This window comes from Gobio gobio, assembly GCF_949357685.1.
Source record: "Gobio gobio genome assembly, chromosome: 8".
In the NCBI taxonomy this organism is placed as follows: domain Eukaryota; kingdom Metazoa; phylum Chordata; class Actinopteri; order Cypriniformes; family Gobionidae; genus Gobio; species Gobio gobio.
Genome location: NC_137114.1, coordinates 11,446,391 through 11,464,983, shown reverse-complemented (window position 1 = coordinate 11,464,983; position 18,593 = coordinate 11,446,391). Strand labels below are relative to the sequence as shown.

Below are 18,593 nucleotides of genomic sequence, written 5' to 3'. Positions count from 1 at the left end.
TCAGAATAACAAACAGAACCTAGTGTGAACATGTCTGCTGCGCTTATTAACTGAAGGTTTCTTATTGTCAGTCTTGTTAGGTGTGCTCTCCTTTGTGAGCTCAGAGGGCTCGTCCAAAGAGCTTTTCTCACTGTAAAGACTCCCATAACTCTCAGAATCTCGTGGTTTACCTGTTAGTGAACATAGAATAGTCAATGTTACAAAGAATGTCAGTGCACCCATTTGTTATCAATAAAAAAAAATGTATGTAAAGCAGACATTATGTGACCCCTTTATATATCTCTCCAAATCTCATTACATTATTCAGACTTGCCCATTTATTAAATTTTAATGTCTGCTGTACTGCATAGTGATACCTGTTATACTGCTTTGCTGAGGTTCAGTAAACTGTGCAGGAGGTTTGCTCTCTGTTGGGCTATCTCCATATTTCATTGGTACCAAAGGACAACTGTCTCCTTTCTGCAATCTCTGGGTAGCTTTAAGAGAGGTGGAGATAGAAAACATAAGTAAATGACATATAGAAAACAGTAACATAATTGATGTTTTCTGTACATTAATTTATTCATAATTTATTATTATTAATAAAACTATAATCTCTTATGGAATGGTCTCTTTTTTATTACAAGCATATACAGCACATATCCACTGTAGGGTACAAAATAGGTCATACAAATGTACTAATTTGTTTTTGTTTTCAGTGTAAAAGAATGCAATGAAAAATGAAAAATGTAATGTTGTTTATTTTGAATTCACTTTGCAATTTTTGCAAAATCCTTTTTGCAACTGATACCAAATCTTGGGGACAGAAGAATACAGGTTAAAAAACTCTGATATACAGTGATGTGTTCCCAACTACTGTTCATGCAAAAAATGCAATGCAATTATAATAGGCTAAAATATATAAGTAATATACAATAATATATTTCATAAAACAGTTTATCTAACATATCTATAGTTCTCCCACTAAAGAACTGGATTTCTAGTCTGATTAAGGATGTATAATAGGACACCATTCCATATGACATTGCAGCCTAACTAAATAATAAATAGATATTCAACAGACCTTTTAATGCCGGCCTATAGTGAGGTAGCTGTGAAGCACAGTCTTTGCCAGAATGAGTCATCTTCTTGACTGAGTCAGTGTTGTGCACCAAAAGCCCCATGATCTCACTCTCCGTGACTTTTAGATTCCTCTGTAGGAAGTAAGTTTGCATTCTTCCTTTACCTTTTATCTCTATCTCCCCACGCTCCTCCATCTGATAGCCTTTATTTCTTAGAGCACTGATAACAAGAAATAAAATAAAGAGTTCTGATTTAAGTCAAGATTCTCAACTCATGTTGGGTATTATTCTACATTAAGGTTTATATACAGTATATACTGTATCTTAACAGTGCCAAACAGAGATTTTTTTAAGTAAATGTAAGACAGACGACATATTTTCATGCTTCTCACTGATAAACACTGGGACTAATGTGGATTTTGTCAGGCAGGCCATGACTCTCCATTCGGGACGCTGTGTTAACTGTGTCTCCAAACAAACAGTAACGAGGCATCTTCTCACCAACCACCCCTGCCAAGACTGGCCCATTGTGCAAGCCCACCCGAATCTGGGACACAAAACCCCTTTTTAATAGAAGTACATTTAAAAACAGAGAGTATAAATAAAACTGTATGTAGAAATCAATCCAAACACTTTCCTAAACACACAAAACATCTGAAGATTCATAATGTCTCTCATACCCCTTTTCCACCAGAATGAACTGGGTGCTAGTTCAGAGCCCGTGCTAGTGCCAGTTTGGAGTTGGTTCGACTGACGAGCCTTCTATGAACCGGTTTGCCTTTCCACAGGCTAGAGAGCCATCACAGAGCCAGGTCTTATGTCACTGTATACGTCTCATCTTTCACACAGCAAACGCTAGTGAGGCAGCGAGAAACACAAACACACCAGGCTTGTTCGAGATGCATCGGCGCTGCGCAGACCGATCCGGAGCCCGGACCATAGTGAGGGTCTGACCAGGTGTGATACCGAGTTCCCCTATATCTCCAGCGTCCACTGTATCTCCAGCTCCCCCTGTATCACCAGCTCCTCCTGTATCTCAAGCGCCCCTTGTCTATCCAGTGTCCCAACCTCCTCAGTCAGCCTCTCTGCTCTGCCCACATGCTGTGTGGACCCGCCCCGTGTCCTCAGTCCAGCACAGAGGATCCCCTGTCGTCGCCACCAGTCTCTGCACCCTGCACTCCACCGCGGCCTGTCGACACTTCAGCTACGGCCTGGCTCCTCCCTCCCTCGGCTCCACCGGAAACCTCCGGCCATACGGCTTCTCTGGGCTCCCTCGTCTCCCTGGCTCCGCTTTGGTCAGTTGTCGACCTGCCTGCACCTTCAGCTTCATCTGGCTCCGCCTTCCCCTCAGCTCCCCCTTCGTCCTCGGTCCCACCGGCTCAGCCTCTGTCCTCCGGCTCCACCTCGGACGCTGGTCGCCGCGGCTCCTACTTGGTCTCTTGGGCCTCCGGTCTCGCGTCAGCGGCTCCTCCAGTGTCTCCATCAGTGGCTTCCTCCATACCCACTCCATGGCTCCTCCCGCCTCGGACTCCGCCCTGGGGCCTCGTCCTGGCTGGCCTTTGGCATATCACCTGGCTTCTCCTGCTCCAGGCTCCCCACTGGCTCCTCCCACCTTAGACTCCCCCATGGACGGATTTTCTTTGTTTGGGAGTTTGTTATTTCCTGTTTGTTTCCATGCCCTCCTCCTGAGCCCCCACCCTCCCTCCTCAGGTGTTCCCGTTACGGCGCGAGGACGTGCCTACTCGGAGGGGGCATAATGTTACATGTCTAGTCTGTTTTGCTTGTCTTTGAGTTTGTTCCTTTGTTCTGTTTTCCCGCCACTCCCTCATCATTGTCATTATGAGTTCAGCTGTGTCTTGTTAATTACCTTGTTTGCCTCTGTGTATTTAGTCCTCTGTTTCCCCTTAGTGTTTGTCCGTCGACGTTCCCGTAAACTTGTGTTTATTGAGTGTTCCAGAGTTTATTGTCTATTAAAGTTCCTGTTTCAAGTTCTCTTTCCCCTTCGTGAGTTTGACCTACACACTAGATTGTAACATTGTGCAGCTCGCCATAATTTATATAAATTACAATCGAGCTGCTATTAGCTCGATTAGCTGCTATTTCAAAAATGGCGGTCACAAGTATGTGTTAGTCTTGTTGGTCACGGTTACCCCGCCCCCAGTCCCTGATGCAAGCGGTTCTTACTTCTAGACCAGCAATGGCTTGGTGCTACTTAAGAACCACTTTTCCTGGTTCGGAGCTGGTGCTTTGGGTGTGGAAAGACAAAGAACCGATTTGAAACTAGGCTCTGGCCCTTGGTGAAAAAGGGGTGTCATAGAAATGTAAAAATCAGGTGTGGCTTAAGATTACAGACTGAAACACTGAATCTCAAGTCTAAAGTATTAATCAAAGACAATATCCATTACCTGAATTGGCCCACCAGTCACAGGGTTAGTGACTTCTTTTGCAGCTATGATCATGCCAAGGGAGAAGTTTGCTACACGCTCAGTGTGACTTGACATTGGTATTGGCACACCGCCAACAACCATGTAAGCATCCCCAATTGTCTCAACCTGCCGAACACATTTTGTAACACATTAAAAAATTGTAAAGATGATGAATCACCAAAATAAATCAATTTAGTCATACATTTAAGAACAATCATCATGACTAAGGCTCACCTTGTAAACATTGTGTACAGAGGTAAGACGATCAAACTTCAGGTACATCGAATTGAGCATGGAAACAATCTGGATGGGTTCACACTCGGAGCAGATATTTGTGAAGGTCACCACATCACTGAAGAGGATGGTGCACTCTTCAAACTCACCTAAAAGAAAAGGACAGTAGTCAAGATTTGACTATAGTCCTGGTATATGTGTGGGTCTATAAAATATTGTTGTATTGTTGTGAGAAATATCTCACATTAAATATGCAATATTCTGTAATGGGGGGCTCGCAAAGCAGCAAGAAATAATATTCTTTTACTTATAATAGCGTGGTTTACTTGCATGAACAAGATGAGAAATTTCAGTTGATCAGTAAAGCGCAATTTTGACGATACCCTGCAGTCTACGAGGGGTTTATGGGTGTATGTTGCAAGCAGGGCAAGGCCAAGAGCCATGGGAACGGAGCGAGGCTGGTTACTGGTCTGCACCAGTCTTTTTTTAACCTCTCCTATAATCATGTTGTTTCCATATATTTTAAGTCCTCCACCATCATTTCTTTACTGATAAGAGCGTACATCTGCTCCACCATCCCCAGCTGCCTGGGCACATTACAGTTTGCATACCGGTCCACACAGGGCCATAGATGACACCGTCAATAACATCTCGGTTACGTATGTAACCCTCGTTCCCTGAAGGAGGTAACGGAGACGCCACGTCGGAGTACCGACGAATAGGAATCTCGCTCGCGAGAGCCAATCTACTTTGAGTGTAACTAAACGAGCCAATGCACATTGGCATGCAATGATTGCATCAGGTGCTCATGCCATGCCGTGCAGGTATAAATGAGACAGGTGATTGCATCAAATCAGCCTTTTGCTGAGGAGCCGAGTAGGTAGACAGGCACCCCAGCAGGGAACAGAGGACATGGCGAAGAGACATGGTGTCTCCGTTCCCTCCTTCAGGGAACGAGGGTTACATACAGTACGTAACCAAGATGTTCCCATTCAGTCTGTCACTCTCAACGCCATGTCGGAATACCGATGAATAGGAATCCTTACCAAAGCGCCATGGCCTGTGCCCCCTTCCAGTGCCCTGTGTGAGCCACCTGAGCTCTCTTACCTGATGAGACGGGGCTCACACCGGGAAGTCCATCACTGCTGTTCCGCATGACCCGCTCAGTGATTTCTGCGAGGGGGCTCAGTCCCACTGACGGGAAGGCTCTTCCAAGGGAAAGACACTGGCTTCCCGTTGGAGCGACCGTGGAAAGATATATGGGATCCCCGCAGGGTCACTCTTATAACCCGAGCCCAATACCGGTTCTCAAGGATTCATCTGCAAGGGGCCTGAAGCCAGACGTTCCGCCACATCCGGTACCGAGGGTGATGGAGGACTCACAGAGTTTGCTTCTGGAGAAATAAAAGCGCCGGAGCGTAGCAAGCCGACAAGAGCTGGGGCCTCTCAGTGCTTCTACCCGTTTGAGGTGAGAACACAGGAGGAGACCGGCTCTACACGTAGGCTATAGAATCTAGCGAACGTGTTGGGTGTCGCCCAGCCCCGCAGCTCTACAGATGTCTGACACTTCAAGTTGTGAAACACTTCTAGTAGAGTGTGCTCGCACCCTGAGCGGACAGGGCACACCTTGTGCTTGGTAAGCCAAGGTGATGGCATCCACTGTCCAGTCCTCTGCTTGAAGACAGCCTTTCCCTTCTGCTGGCCTCCGTGACAGACAAATAGGTGATCTGAGGTTCTGAAGCTTTGAGTTCTATCCACGTAGATCCGCAGAGTGCGGACGGGACAGAGCAAAGCTAGGGCTGGGTCTGCCTCCTCCGGGGGCAGCACTTGCAGGTTCACCACCTGGTCCCTGAAGGGAGTGGTAGGAACCTTGGGCACATAGCCATAGTCAGTACCACGTGGGTATCACCCGGCCCGAACTCTAGGCACAATTCGCCGACCGAAAATGCCTGCAGGTCCCCTACTCTCTTGATGGAGGCCAATGCAGCCAACAGCAAAGTCTTCATAGACAGAATTTTTAGATCTGCTGACTGCAAAGGCTCAAATGGGGCATTCTGAAGTGCTTCGAAACACCAGAGCAAGATCCCAAGAGGGTTCTGAGGGGGGACGAGGAGGATTTAACCGTCTTGCCCCCCTAAGGAACCTGACGACCAGGTTGTGCTTCCCAACCGTCTTACCTTTTACGTGGTCATGATAGGCGGATATTGCAGCAACATAGACCTTGAGGGTGGAGGGCGAAAGCCTACGCTCCAACCCTTGTTGCAGGAAGGAAAGCACAGACGCGAACATCTTCGGGGGCCTTCTCGGCGAGAAGAACACCACTCAACGAACAGGTTCCACTTCAAGCCGTAAGCCTGTCTTGTAGACGATGCTCTTGCTGAAGTGATGGTGTTAACTACCTCTTGGGGTAAGTCACCTAGAACCTCCGCATCCCATCCAGGGGCCAGACATGAAGCTTCCACAGGTCTGGACGCGAATGCCACAGGGTGCCACGTCTCTGAGTCAGAAGGTCCTTCCTCAGAGGAATCGGCCAAGGAGGGGCTGTCGCGAGGAGCATAAGTTCTGGAAACCAGGTCCGGTTATGCCAGTACGGCGCCACCAACAGGACCTGCTTCTCCCTGACCTGCACAGAGTCTGTGCAAGTAGGCTCACTGGGGGAAACGCGTATTTGCGCAGCCCCTGAGGCCAGCTGTGCAAAAGGACATCCGTGCCGAGTGTACCCTCGGTCAGCGAATAGAACCACTGGCAGTGGGACGTTTCTGGGGAGGCAAACAGGTCGACCTGTGCCACCCTGAACTGTCTCCAAATCAGCTGAAGTCGACACTTGCCTGGGAGCGCAGCTCGTGAAAACTTGTCAGCCACACGGTTGTGCACACCAGGGACATGAATGGCCCGAAGCGACCTCAGACACTTCTGACTCCAGAGGAGGAGATGGCGGGCGAGTTGCGACATGCGACGGGAGTGCAGACCACCTTGTCGGTTGATATATGCAACGGTCGCAGTGTTGTCCGTGCGGACCAGTCCGTCTTTGCCCCGTAACTGCCCTTTGAGGCGGCTCAGATCAAGATGCACTGCTAGCAACTCGAGGCAATTGATATGCCAATGCAGGTGCGGGCTCGTCCAAACCCCTGACACTGCATGCCCGTTGTACGTGGCTCCCCAGCCCATGGCAGAGGCATCTGTGAAAACCACAGCATGCCTAGACACCTGTTCCAGGGGCACTCCAGCCCGAAGAAACGAGAGGTCTGACCATGGACTGAAGGACTGGAGGCAGGCTGGTGTGATGCTCACCTGGTGAGTGCCGCGTTGCTGCGAAGCCAATGCTGAAGCGGTCTCATATGAAGCAGGCCGGGCAGTGTTACTGCCACAGCGGCTGCCATATGCCCCAGGAGCCTCTGAAACTGTTTCAGTGGAACTGTCGTTCTGACTTGAAACGTGTTCGGGCAGTTCCGCATCGACTGGACACGCTCCTCTGTGAGGCGTGCTGTCCGCTCGGCCGAATCCAACTCCATACCGAGAAAAGAGTTCCTCTGCACGGGGGCAAGTTTGCTCTTTTCCCAGTTGACCCATGACCCAACTGGCTGAGGTGTCTGAGCACCAGGTCCATCTGTTCGCACAACTGATCTCTGGACTGTGCTAGAATGAGCCAGTTGTCGAGATAGTTGAGGATGTGAACGCCCTGTTCTCTCATGGGCACAAGGGCCCTCTCCGTGACTTTCATGAAGACGCGGGGGGACAGGGACAGGCCGAAGGGCAGGACTTTGTACTGATATGCTCGACCCTCGAACGACAAGCACAGAAACGACCTGTGTCGAGGATGAATGAATGAAAGTACGCGTCCTTCAGGTCGATCGCTGCAAACCAATCTTGGGACGGGTTTATTCGAAAATGCGTTTCTGCGTGAGCGTCTTGAATGGTAGCTTGTGGAGGCTCCGATTCAGGACTCGCAGGTCCAAGATTGGCCGTAACCCAGCGGTTTTCTTGGGTACAATGAAGTACGGGCTGTAGAAGTTGGTCTTCATATCGGCTGGAGGGACCGGCTCTATCGCGTCCTTTGGGACATGGGCATCTGCGGCATTCACGGAGGACGCCCTTGAACCTGGGGAGGGCGCCGGGCGAACTGAATCGCATAGCTGAGCCTGATGGTCTGAATGAGCCAGCAAGACGGACTGGGGAGCGCTAGCCAGGCTCACAGAGACCGTACAAGCGAGACCATAGGGACCACCGGCGTACCCACCGTGGGGCAGCGTCACAAAGGCACGAAGGCGGACTCTTACCAGCCGTAAGAACGGCTTTTCAGTGCTCTCCATCATCATTGTCACTTCACACTGGATGCCCCCAGTTGGTCAGAATGGGAAACCACATCTCCTCCATCCTCAGCATCCCCAGGGCTGTGTCCTTAGCCCCCTGCTTTACTCCCTCTACACCAGCGACTCCACAGCCAAACACAAACAAAATCGGTGAACTTTGCTGACAACACAGTGGCCTCATCGCTAATAACTGTGAGAAGGTCTACTTTTTCATTATATTAGTCTTTCATATATAATGACATTTTCCATCTCAATGAACTATAAGCCCATCACTGCCTATAGCAATTAATTAAACTGATTTTGTCAATCTGTCCATTTACTGGACCAGTCGATGTCAATAGCTGAACCCATTTTAAGTTTGGTCAAATTATAGGTTTCTGTTGGAACCCTAGCCTTGTGTGCATTGCACTGACATATGGCACAGCATCAAGTCACAGCTCGAGATCCTTTCCTGATCCTGTTCCGCTCTTTCTCTTGTCCCCCAATTGCTCTTTCAGACTCATATGTTGAAATTTGCTGTGCATTTGTACTTTTTATTCTGACTGTCTATGCAGGGAGTTAATTTTGGGGAGGTGGTTGTGTAAATACTGAATAGAAATTAAATCACTGAATCATAAATTAATGAATCAAATTAGAACCTTACAACTGAGAATTTTAATTAAATTAAATTAAAAATACTAATGTGGTTCATTGTGAGACATACTATATTGTCTCACCAATTCTATTGAAACCTTACTCATTGCATTCTCTGCTCGCCTAACCATCCATCCCTCCATTTAATTCACCTGCCTCCACTCTCTTGCCCTCTTTCAGCTGGTTGGCAACATGTTTGGGCAGCATAGCATAGAGTAGATTCTCTGTCTTCCGCCTTTCTTCCTCAAGGTGTTTTGAGAGATGATGCAGCTCTTCCTTTTTCCGTTCTAGCTGGTTGGAGAGCTCCATCTCCGCAAGACGCTGCTGGTTAAGCAGGATCAAATCACGTGTAGCGTCATGTGGAGCAATATCAGAGAGGTGCATGCAGTGCTCCTCCAGCTCCTGCAAGCTGCGCAGTAATGGTGATGCTAGGTACAGCATGCAACGCAACAGAGGCATCCATATCATTTGTCCTGGGAGAAGGAAGTAAGAAAAATATTAGGAGAGAGGTATAGAGGCAAATACATACAGGGATGCGTAGAATGTTATATATGAGCCTAGTTACAGTCTGAAGTTACAGGTGACTACATTTTAGTGTGGTTAAGTCACTTAACCACTAAACCAAAATTTAATTTGATATCCCCTACAAAAGGGTGTGAGGTGGACATAAGGAGATGAAGGAGGGGAAAATTAGAATTACTGAATGCAGAAATTAATTCTAATAATTCTATTAATTAACGTTTGTCAAAGTATATGTTATATAAGCCTGGAAAATAAATATAAATGTGAGATAATTAATTAAAGTAAACAGATTGTACAATATGTGCATTTGGTGAAAAATAAATCTATGCTATTATTATAAGTTGATAGTTCAGAATGCATTCTTCGAAGACTGTTGTTCCCTTTCGAATAGGAACTTCGACACTGTGTCATAGCGTTGATGCTATGGGAAAGCTTCTGTGTGAGCCGGTGTCTGAGTAGCTTGTCACCGAGACAATACATGAATGCCTGAGAAACACGCCATCAGCTTCTTTGTATTTAAAAAGTGTTAAAACAGTTTGTTCAGTTCAGTGCTGTTGTTATATAAAAAATAAATAAACAGAAATAAACAAATACATATCGGTTTTGCATCGGTTATCGGCACATAAACATGCACATAATTGGTATCTGTATCGGTTCTAAAAAAATCAATTTCAGTCAATCACAATTCAAATAAAACGGGTTACCGGATCCAGTTTGCCTCCTGCACTCAGATCAAACTGAAATTATGTGCTTGGAACTTCAGTCTCTCCTGGCCAAAGGGGCCATCAAGCATGAACTGTATAGAGGCAAATACATAAACTTTGTACCTGGTTCATAAGAAGGATGGGGGATCCATACTGCATGTGCATACATGCAGGTTTAAGATGTTAACGCCCAAACTTATCGTGTCACAATTTCATTCCAAGAATTGGTTAGTGATGATAAATTCGAATGATGCATACTTCCACATTAAGATATTGCCAGAACGCAGGAAGTTTCCCAGGTTTGCTTTCTGGCAAAACATACCAATATTGTGCTTAAAGGATTTGGTCACTTCAAAATTTTAATTTCCTTATAATTTACTCACCCCCATCTCATCCAAGATGTCCATGTCTTTCTTTCTTCAGTCGAAAATAAATTAAGTTTTTGGAGGAAAACATTTCAGGATTTTCCTCCACATAATGCACTTCAATGGCAATCAATTGGTTGAAGGTACAAATCAATGCAGTTTCAGAGGGCTTCAAAGGGCTCTGCATGATCCCAGTCGAGGAATAGGGTCTCATCTAGCGAAACCATCGGCCATTAAAAAAAAAAAAAGTATATACATTTTAACCTAATTTGCTCACTTTGCGCTGCTCTGCGGCGTACCACGGATTACGTGATCACGTTGGAAAGGTCACGCTAAATTTAGATTAAAGAGTATATTATTGTTTTTGTTTTTTGGAAATGACAGATGTTTTCGTTATAAAAGACCCTATTCCTCATCTGGGATCATGCAGAGCCTCTGAAGCCCTTCAAAGCCCTTTGAAACTGTATTTGAAATCCTACACCTACATTTGGAAAAATCCTGGAATGTTTTCCTCAAAAAACTGAATTTCTTCTTGACTGAAGAAAGAAAGACACCGACACCTTAGATGAGATGGGGGTGAGTAAATTATCAGGAAATTTTCATTTTGAAGTGAACTAATCCTTTAAGTGCAAGGGGCAAAATATCACACCAGGCCGAGATCTGGAAACTTTGGGTCTGGTCCCTGACGGGTACCATTGCATAGATTCTGGTCTTTTAACTGAGGTTGTTAAGACTATTTTAAGTTCTAGAGCTCCTTCCACAAGGAAGGTGTATGTCCTCAAGTGGCAGCTCTCAGCTACTCATATATCTATTTATGGAGCTTCTGTTGGGAGACAGCCCTAGTCTCGTCCTTTTTGCATAGTGCCATTTGGCTGAGGCCTATCTGCTGGCCATGAGTCCCTTCCTGGGATCTTTCAGTAGTCTTAGGGCGCTTTCACACCTACCTTGTTTGGTCCGAATTTTCTGACTTTTCAGTTTGGTCCGAATCAAAATTACAGGTGTGAAACCTCCCCCGTACCACGGTCCGGACCAAACAGACGAAATTTGGTCAGACGAAAAGAGGGTCCGACTGAACAAAGGTTCGGTTCGTTCCTAGTGTGAAAGCATTTTCTGTATGATTCGTACTTTCAGACCATTTACAGAAAGTTCCTGTTTATTTTTAATATTATAATGTTATTTTTAAATTTAATCTAGGCTACATTGATTATGAAAAGTGAAAAGATGCGCAATCTGTCAGAAGACAGAAGGTCAGAAATGATTTTGAAAGAAATTTTGTATGATTTTGCTTAGAAAGCCTTTCTTTAATGTGAATTTCGTTTTGTATAAATTGTATCTTAATTTTTATCAAAGTTTCATCAGATAATTGCCTGAATTTAATAAATAAGAAGCAAATAGTTTATAGCAGTCAATAATCGCGGGAGCTATCACATGCTTTGCACATGAACTGGAGCGTCTCAAATAAACCAGGCTACTTGTCTCACAAGAATGAGAAATATGTGTATATAAATCTTGAAATGTCCACTTTTAAACGTAACGAAAAGAAAATAGTCAAGCAATGCGCACTGTTCAATAGTGGTAACGATATGCGTCCGTTCATTCATTCTTGTCAAAGACGCTGACGTCAGACATACGTCCGTTTACAAACCAATCAATGTCCAGATGCAGCCCACATTGATGATGACGAGTGGACGCAAGTGTGTCATGTAAAGTTCTTTAGTGCGCTCACATAATTGCAATGTGAAACCAAACCAAAACTAACCGAATGTATAAAATCTATCAAAATATGAACTTCGGTTCGGACCTTGGTGCGGACTTTCAGGTGTGGAAACGCCCTTAGAAGGTTTATCAGGGACTTAATTGGAGCTCCTACACAGTCAGCCTCAGAAGTTACTGACTTTTAAAGTGTCTTTTTTTGTTAGCATTGCCTAATAGAGTAGGAGATTTACAGGCCCTGTCAGTAGCCTCCTCTTGCTTAGACTTGATCTTGACTGATCTATTGCACCCTAGGCCAGATTATGTCCCGAAGTTGCCTTCTGCGAATGGCCAAGGGCATCCTTCAGGCCTTCTTCCATCTGCCGCATCAGTCGCTGGAGCAAGAACGACTGCATTTTTTATGTCCAATCCAGGCCCTTAGGATTTACTTCCAATGGCTCAGGTAGTGTGAATCCGCCCAACTCTTGTTCTGCTTTGGTGGACACAGTAAGGGGACTGCAGTCACCAAGCAGTGCATCTCTCATTTGATTACAGATGCTATTGCTCTGGCCTATGAGGGGCACAGTATGGCCTCACCTCTAGGCATCAGGGCCCACTTCACGCGGGGTGTCAGGTCTTCCAAGGGGGATTTGTTTGGGGCATTCAGTGTGTGTCCACTGGTGCGGAGCAAAGTGAGCATTTTCAATTAATTCCTATGAATGTTGAGCTCAAGTTAAGCTCAACTTCCATAGGAATGAGCTGAAAATGCTCGCTCTGCTCCGCGCCAGTGGACACGTACCGTTATGAATGCCCATGGGGCCGTGCGCATTTTACTTTCGCTTTTGAATTAGCGGCAATTTGGGGGCGGCAATTGCCTGAATGGTGTGTTCATTATTATTATTCTTAATGAAAAACACAACAACTAGTAGACCACAACTAACCCTTTGCAGGTTGCCTATTAGCATTGGCTTTAAATCCAAAATATTGCCAAATAGGCGCTTTTACATTAGCCCGGCTCTGCGTATTTCCGCTCAATTTTCATTTTCCTTCAGTACTCCATCTGGAATTGCGGTATATTCTCTGGTTTTCTCCGGTCAAATTTTAACCGGTCCAATCAGCGAACAGAGGGAGTGGCTGAGAACGATGATGTTGATGTCGTGCGCTAGTTTGAGATGACATACATCACGACCAAACGCTAGCGTTTGGTGGCTCTGGGCAGATCCAATAGTTTCAAACTTCAACAGAGTACCCGCCTTCAAGGAAGTTAACGCTTGTCAATGGAGAGTGGCCAGACTCTCTGAACAAATGAGATGAACGAGGCTCATTTTACATTTCACATTGAAACCAAATCTTCCACCATCATCTTGTCAGTCAGCTAGTGACTCCCGTCGCGTGATAATAAATGAAATCTGTCTCCTGCTGCTGATCTGTGCTGCGACTCTCATTCGGCTCATGCTGCATTAAACAGACACATTCCGTTTTTAATTATAGTGTCTGTTCTCTAACTGAACTAAATTATTTTTATTACTATAAAAAATCAAAAAGACGGTGGGAGGTGGAGCCTCGGTGGGCAAGTGATTTAACTGGTGTTGCGGCTGAACACGTTACACCTGTAACACCAATTATAGCAGCAAGCCTACCCTGTGTTCTCATGTCCTTCAGAGTTTATCTGTTCCTGTCTTCTCAGGAAAAGTCTGCTTTCTGTTACACTGTTACACAGCCTTGATGGGCAGGTATTTCCCCTTGGTATGTCGATGCTGGTTTTGTTGTTCCCATAATGTCAACGTCCTGATGCAGCTTAACATTTCCTATTTGAAAGGGAAAGTCTCAAGTTACATATGTAACCCGGTTCCCACATTGCTCACGTTGTTACACCTTGGGATATGCCTAAAAGTGCCTTCCTTAAGACAATAATTCCTTCAGTGTTTCTCAGGTGCCTATTTATGGTCTCAGTGACATGCTACGCAGTTTGTCCATGCAGCGTCACCTGAACACACACCAGCCAATCAGGGATTGGTGTGTTTGCACATGTGCTTCAGACATCGTCTCACATGGAAGCGTTTCCATAGTGTCAACGCCATGAAGCAGCAGACAAAGGAGACATTCATGGACATCTTCAGGAACAGGTTAGAGAACCACCGACAAAGAGACACATTTGTTCCCCACACCACTTTCATTTGACTTAATACTGCTCATATTACAGATAAAACAATCGAAATTTTAGAAAGAACAGCAGTAACAATCAGGAATAAATGACTGAGAATTCTCACCTCTCAGTTCTAGCATGGGTCTCTCTTTCCAAGCCATAGGCATTATATCTCTTTGAGTCCGCAAAATAAAATGGCTATTAATGAACTTGCGGATGCTGCAGATGTTGAAAGTCACCTGTGGATTCTGGATGGTGAAATACTGATCCAGCGGGCCACACCTGGTCTGTAACTCTGGCACAATTCTCTGAATAGTCACCCCTGCCTGTCTAACCTGTAGCTGAATGGATGCATTGAGTAAAAGAGAATATCAGTGACTTAATGTTCAAAATATTAAGAACTCAGCAATGCAGAAAATGTTAAACAGGATGCTTTCAAACTATTTGAAGTAGAGGGGTTAGTCCCTCTCACTCACTTTATCAACACATCTGTTACAACATGGCAACTTTCCACATTTAAGAAATACACCGCCCACAGCAGTTGAAAATTATAGAAAAGTCTATTTCCTTTCACTGTCCAAAGCCATCGAAAGGATGGACACTGGAACACTTTTTCCTATTTGGGAAATCCCTTTTTCCCATTTTCCAATTTCCCATTCGGGCATTTCCCAGTGAAGATTGCTTAGCTCAAGATAATTCTGTTTTTAATTCTGTTTTAAATTCTGAAATAATGTTCTGAGACAGCATCTGCACCACGAGGGAGCCCGGCCCTACATTGTGCCCCCTCACCAGGCTACTGCCCTGGGAAGATCTCCCACTCAGCAGTATACAAGGCGAGTGGATAGGTGTAGGCTGTCAAATACATGGATTCAAAATTGATTGTTTTCATTTCGGTTCGTTCTTAGCAAAAATATTTTTTGTTCTCCAGGTTCCAGAGCGAAATAAAAGATCAGAATAGCGTTAATTATAGGCCTTATATGAGAGTTTGTGCTAATAGCCTAATCTTTGAAAATAACAATAAAAATTGCAGAGTCAGAAACAATTGCTGTTGTAAGCTAAACATGATATTTGTGTAGCTATTTAACATTTTTAAATGGTCTGCTACAGCAACTGTCAACTCAGGAACGGGCGGCGTGCCTTTAGTTGCGGATGCCGCCTTTAGCTTCAGTTAACAATTATAAAATTATTTTATCGCTCATTGGATTCAACCCACTTTAATTTCCTAAAAAAAGTTACATTAATAATTATACATTTATTTATTGGATTGTTTATACATTAAATTATAGCCTAAATTATTAGATCGCCATGTACGTCACGTACGATAGATTCTGACAATTAAAATAAGAATCAGGCTTGTGCATTTTATGACATTAATTACTGATGTATTTGTTCAGAAACAGAAGTAGGCCTAACTTAAAATAAAAATTTTGTATATTACTTTTCATATTTTATAGGGTAGGGTTCCAGAAGGCTATATTTTAAGGAGCTGTCAACACAGAAAACTCTGACGGCATGCCGTCAGTTGAACACACAATTAAATATTATTAAATTGTATATAAATTTATTTATTTAGAAATTTTGTGCTTGTTTTTTCCTGTTTTATTCATGCACCTGTTTCTGATCAATCAATGGGCCTATTCAAAAACAGGTGCAGTTATTTTTCTAAATGTCATTTTTTCTGTTGATTGAAATAAAAGCGAATATTATTTTTAATATAAGAGAAATAATTGCCTACCACTGCCACTGAAGTTCATTTTTTCGTCTGCTGAACAAAGTGAATAAACAGTTTAACTGTTTCCCAACTGCTGTGCCATGACACACTAGGCAGGTTGTGCCAACCTTGTATCTCTATATTACGTCATTTTTGTTTTATAAAACTAATGATATTGGTCATCCTTTACGTCTGTATGTGGGTTTTACAAATATTTAACAAATAAAAAGCCTTTAAAAAAGGTTGTGACTAAACCTTTTAACTCCATTGGCTCCTCAAACTGTCAGTCAAACCTCATAACTCTACTTTTAATATAATATTTGAATGGTTTTAATATGCCATTTGAAGCAATGCATGTTTGTGAAATTTTGTTATATTTTGTTATATACCTGTATATTGTTGTGCCGTGGGTTTTTAACTTATCAAAACCCCCAATCCCCACTGGCATCTTATATCTTGATGCCGCTGGTACATGCTGGTGGAAGTTGGGATGCATCCAGTGCCATATCCAGTTGTGAGTGGCACTGAATGTTGCGACACATAAGCTGCTGGATTTCTGTGACATGTTCGGTTGTGCGTGGCCTTTATATGCTTATATTTGATTTATGTATAGCCCTTATATTGGTTTTACAATAGTGATTACATTGAACAGATTAGTTTACAAATATTAGGGTGATTTTACTATTTGGATATTTGTTCAACATCACTCAACATGTGCTTTTCGATGGGTAATGACTAATACACAACCATAAACAAACTTCCTCATTAGCTCATAAAGCTAATATGATACATGTTCCTTGTTTGTAAGTTGCTTTAGATAAACTTATCTATTAAATGAATAAATGTAAATCCCCAACCATCGCTTACTTCTTCATCAAACACAATGTGGAAAGGGAAGGCATTGCAAAATGTCTTCAGATCGATGCAGAGATTATCTGGATACACAGGCTCAAATCCCCTTAACGTTTTACCTGATGTGGAAAGAACAATCAAATTAATACAATTACTCAGAAATATAACATTTCAAACCAAGTTTACTCTACAATTCATCTCAGGAAGAATTAAATAAATGGTAATTCGTTTAGAAAATTAGTAATTGAAGAATGTTACTGATAAGTCATACACACCCTATCAGAAAATCAGTTTGTGATTGACTAAATAGGATTCTCAGCTAAGAGGTATAACTGTAGAATTAAAATAATAATTGTCAATTTACGTTGTCTCTCATATACATGCATCATGGTCTTCCTAGAACAAATACTTTTATTCTATCTTTACCCTTTTTTGGATGTATCAAACTTCTGACTGTGCCCCAGTGGGTTTTCTGTACGTGATTTTGAGACTTCTTCTGGCGGGACCATTCAGAAAAGTCCTGGAAAGAGAACAGTGTAGGTGTATTTTACTGTATATGCCCAAGCAAAACCCTAATCCTCAATAGTCTGCATAATGTTGTATATAACTGAAATCATAAAAGCATGATGTTACAACAAATCTAGATCTCTTGTGTAGGTGAGAAAACATTTTCAGTGCATACTTTGTCGAGGAACACTGGGCTCTGTGTGATGAGGAAAACAATATGCTCTTTTTTCCCCATCCTCTCAACTTCCTCTATCTGGTTCACAATTTCCATCTTTATTGTGCTGTTGAAGAAGTCTTTGGCCACAGCTCCGATGATACCTACAGCATCAGAATTTGAACAGTCAATCATAAAATGTCATTACTTCCTGGTTATGCGCATATAGGATGCATAGATAGATAATTGTTTACCAGGGACAATGTGACAAAGACCTCGTCGGTCTGAGTAGTAGTGTAACAGCAATGTGCCGTCATTGTTTTTTTCTACACGGAATGATGGTGCATTCATTTCCTAAAATAAAATAAAGACAACACAAATTTGCTATTGACATTATGCCTATAGATGCATATGAAAGATCACACCATATGTTTTTGTAGTTCTTATCACAAGAATAAATATTTATAACTGATTCTGAATGCATGAATGAAAAGTATTATTGAGTGAGAAAGAAAGCTCCTATTTTGGCACATCAAAAGTGGGTTATTAATTCTGGATTAACAAATAAATTATGAAACAGTGTCTTTGATCGAAATTCTCCTCAAGATATTTATGAGAATAATAATGTCCCGCTCACTCTACCTTGTAGGAAAGAGAGAGATAGCTGTGCAGTGAATCCAGATTCTCCATAAACTCAAATAGATTTCCTCCAAGCGTGCGCAACATATGATCATATCCAGACCTTTTGCAGAATTCAAAGAAGTATTCTCCAAACTGCCTCAGCACCACACTTTGTTCAAGGTCTTTGGATAGACAAAGAAAGTATGCATTATCTTTGACTGAGGCAATAAAGAACAAGCACGCACTTTCTAATAAATACTGCTGGGTGCTCTGAAAATCAAAGTCTAAAGAAAGAAGTGAAAGCTTTACCAAGCATCTTGCAGGCCTCTGTGACTAATTGCATGGTGATGTTATCTGCGTACACTTCATAAGTCATAAAGGTGTCTTGAACCCTTGCCTTATCCCTGCAAAAATACCATCAAAATCAGTATTTTTTCTGTGTAAAATCCAGTAATTCATATGAGTGTTATGGATGCTCACCTTAGTTTGTCCCATGTCTCTTCTCCGAACCTGTCGATCACCAGAGACTTCAAACATGTGTTGATGAATCCATACTGGACATGAGAGTTTATTATTAAAGAGTTAATGATAATACACAGAGGAGACCAAGGCTAGTTGTTACAAGGGCTATATATCAGTTTAAGTCAAAACTTCT

General features: G+C 43.3%; 1 protein-coding gene across 1 annotated transcript; it reads right to left on the bottom strand.

Moving 5' to 3' along the window:
- LOC307130277 (guanylate cyclase soluble subunit beta-2-like) lies at positions 1-18,486 on the bottom strand (the record flags this gene model as incomplete). Its single annotated transcript, XM_079823248.1, has 15 exons — positions 18,419-18,486; positions 18,248-18,342; positions 17,960-18,120; positions 17,572-17,671; positions 17,339-17,481; positions 17,104-17,176; positions 16,672-16,775; positions 14,218-14,434; positions 8,817-9,137; positions 3,722-3,870; positions 3,467-3,613; positions 1,454-1,608; positions 1,064-1,281; positions 357-476; positions 1-170 (listed from the first exon to the last, which is right to left on the bottom strand). The coding sequence occupies exons 2-15, from the start codon at positions 18,312-18,314 to the stop codon at positions 1-3; spliced, it is 2,145 nt and encodes a 714-aa protein (XP_079679374.1). The 5' UTR covers positions 18,315-18,342; positions 18,419-18,486.
- Between the last annotated feature and the right edge of the window lie 107 nt (positions 18,487-18,593).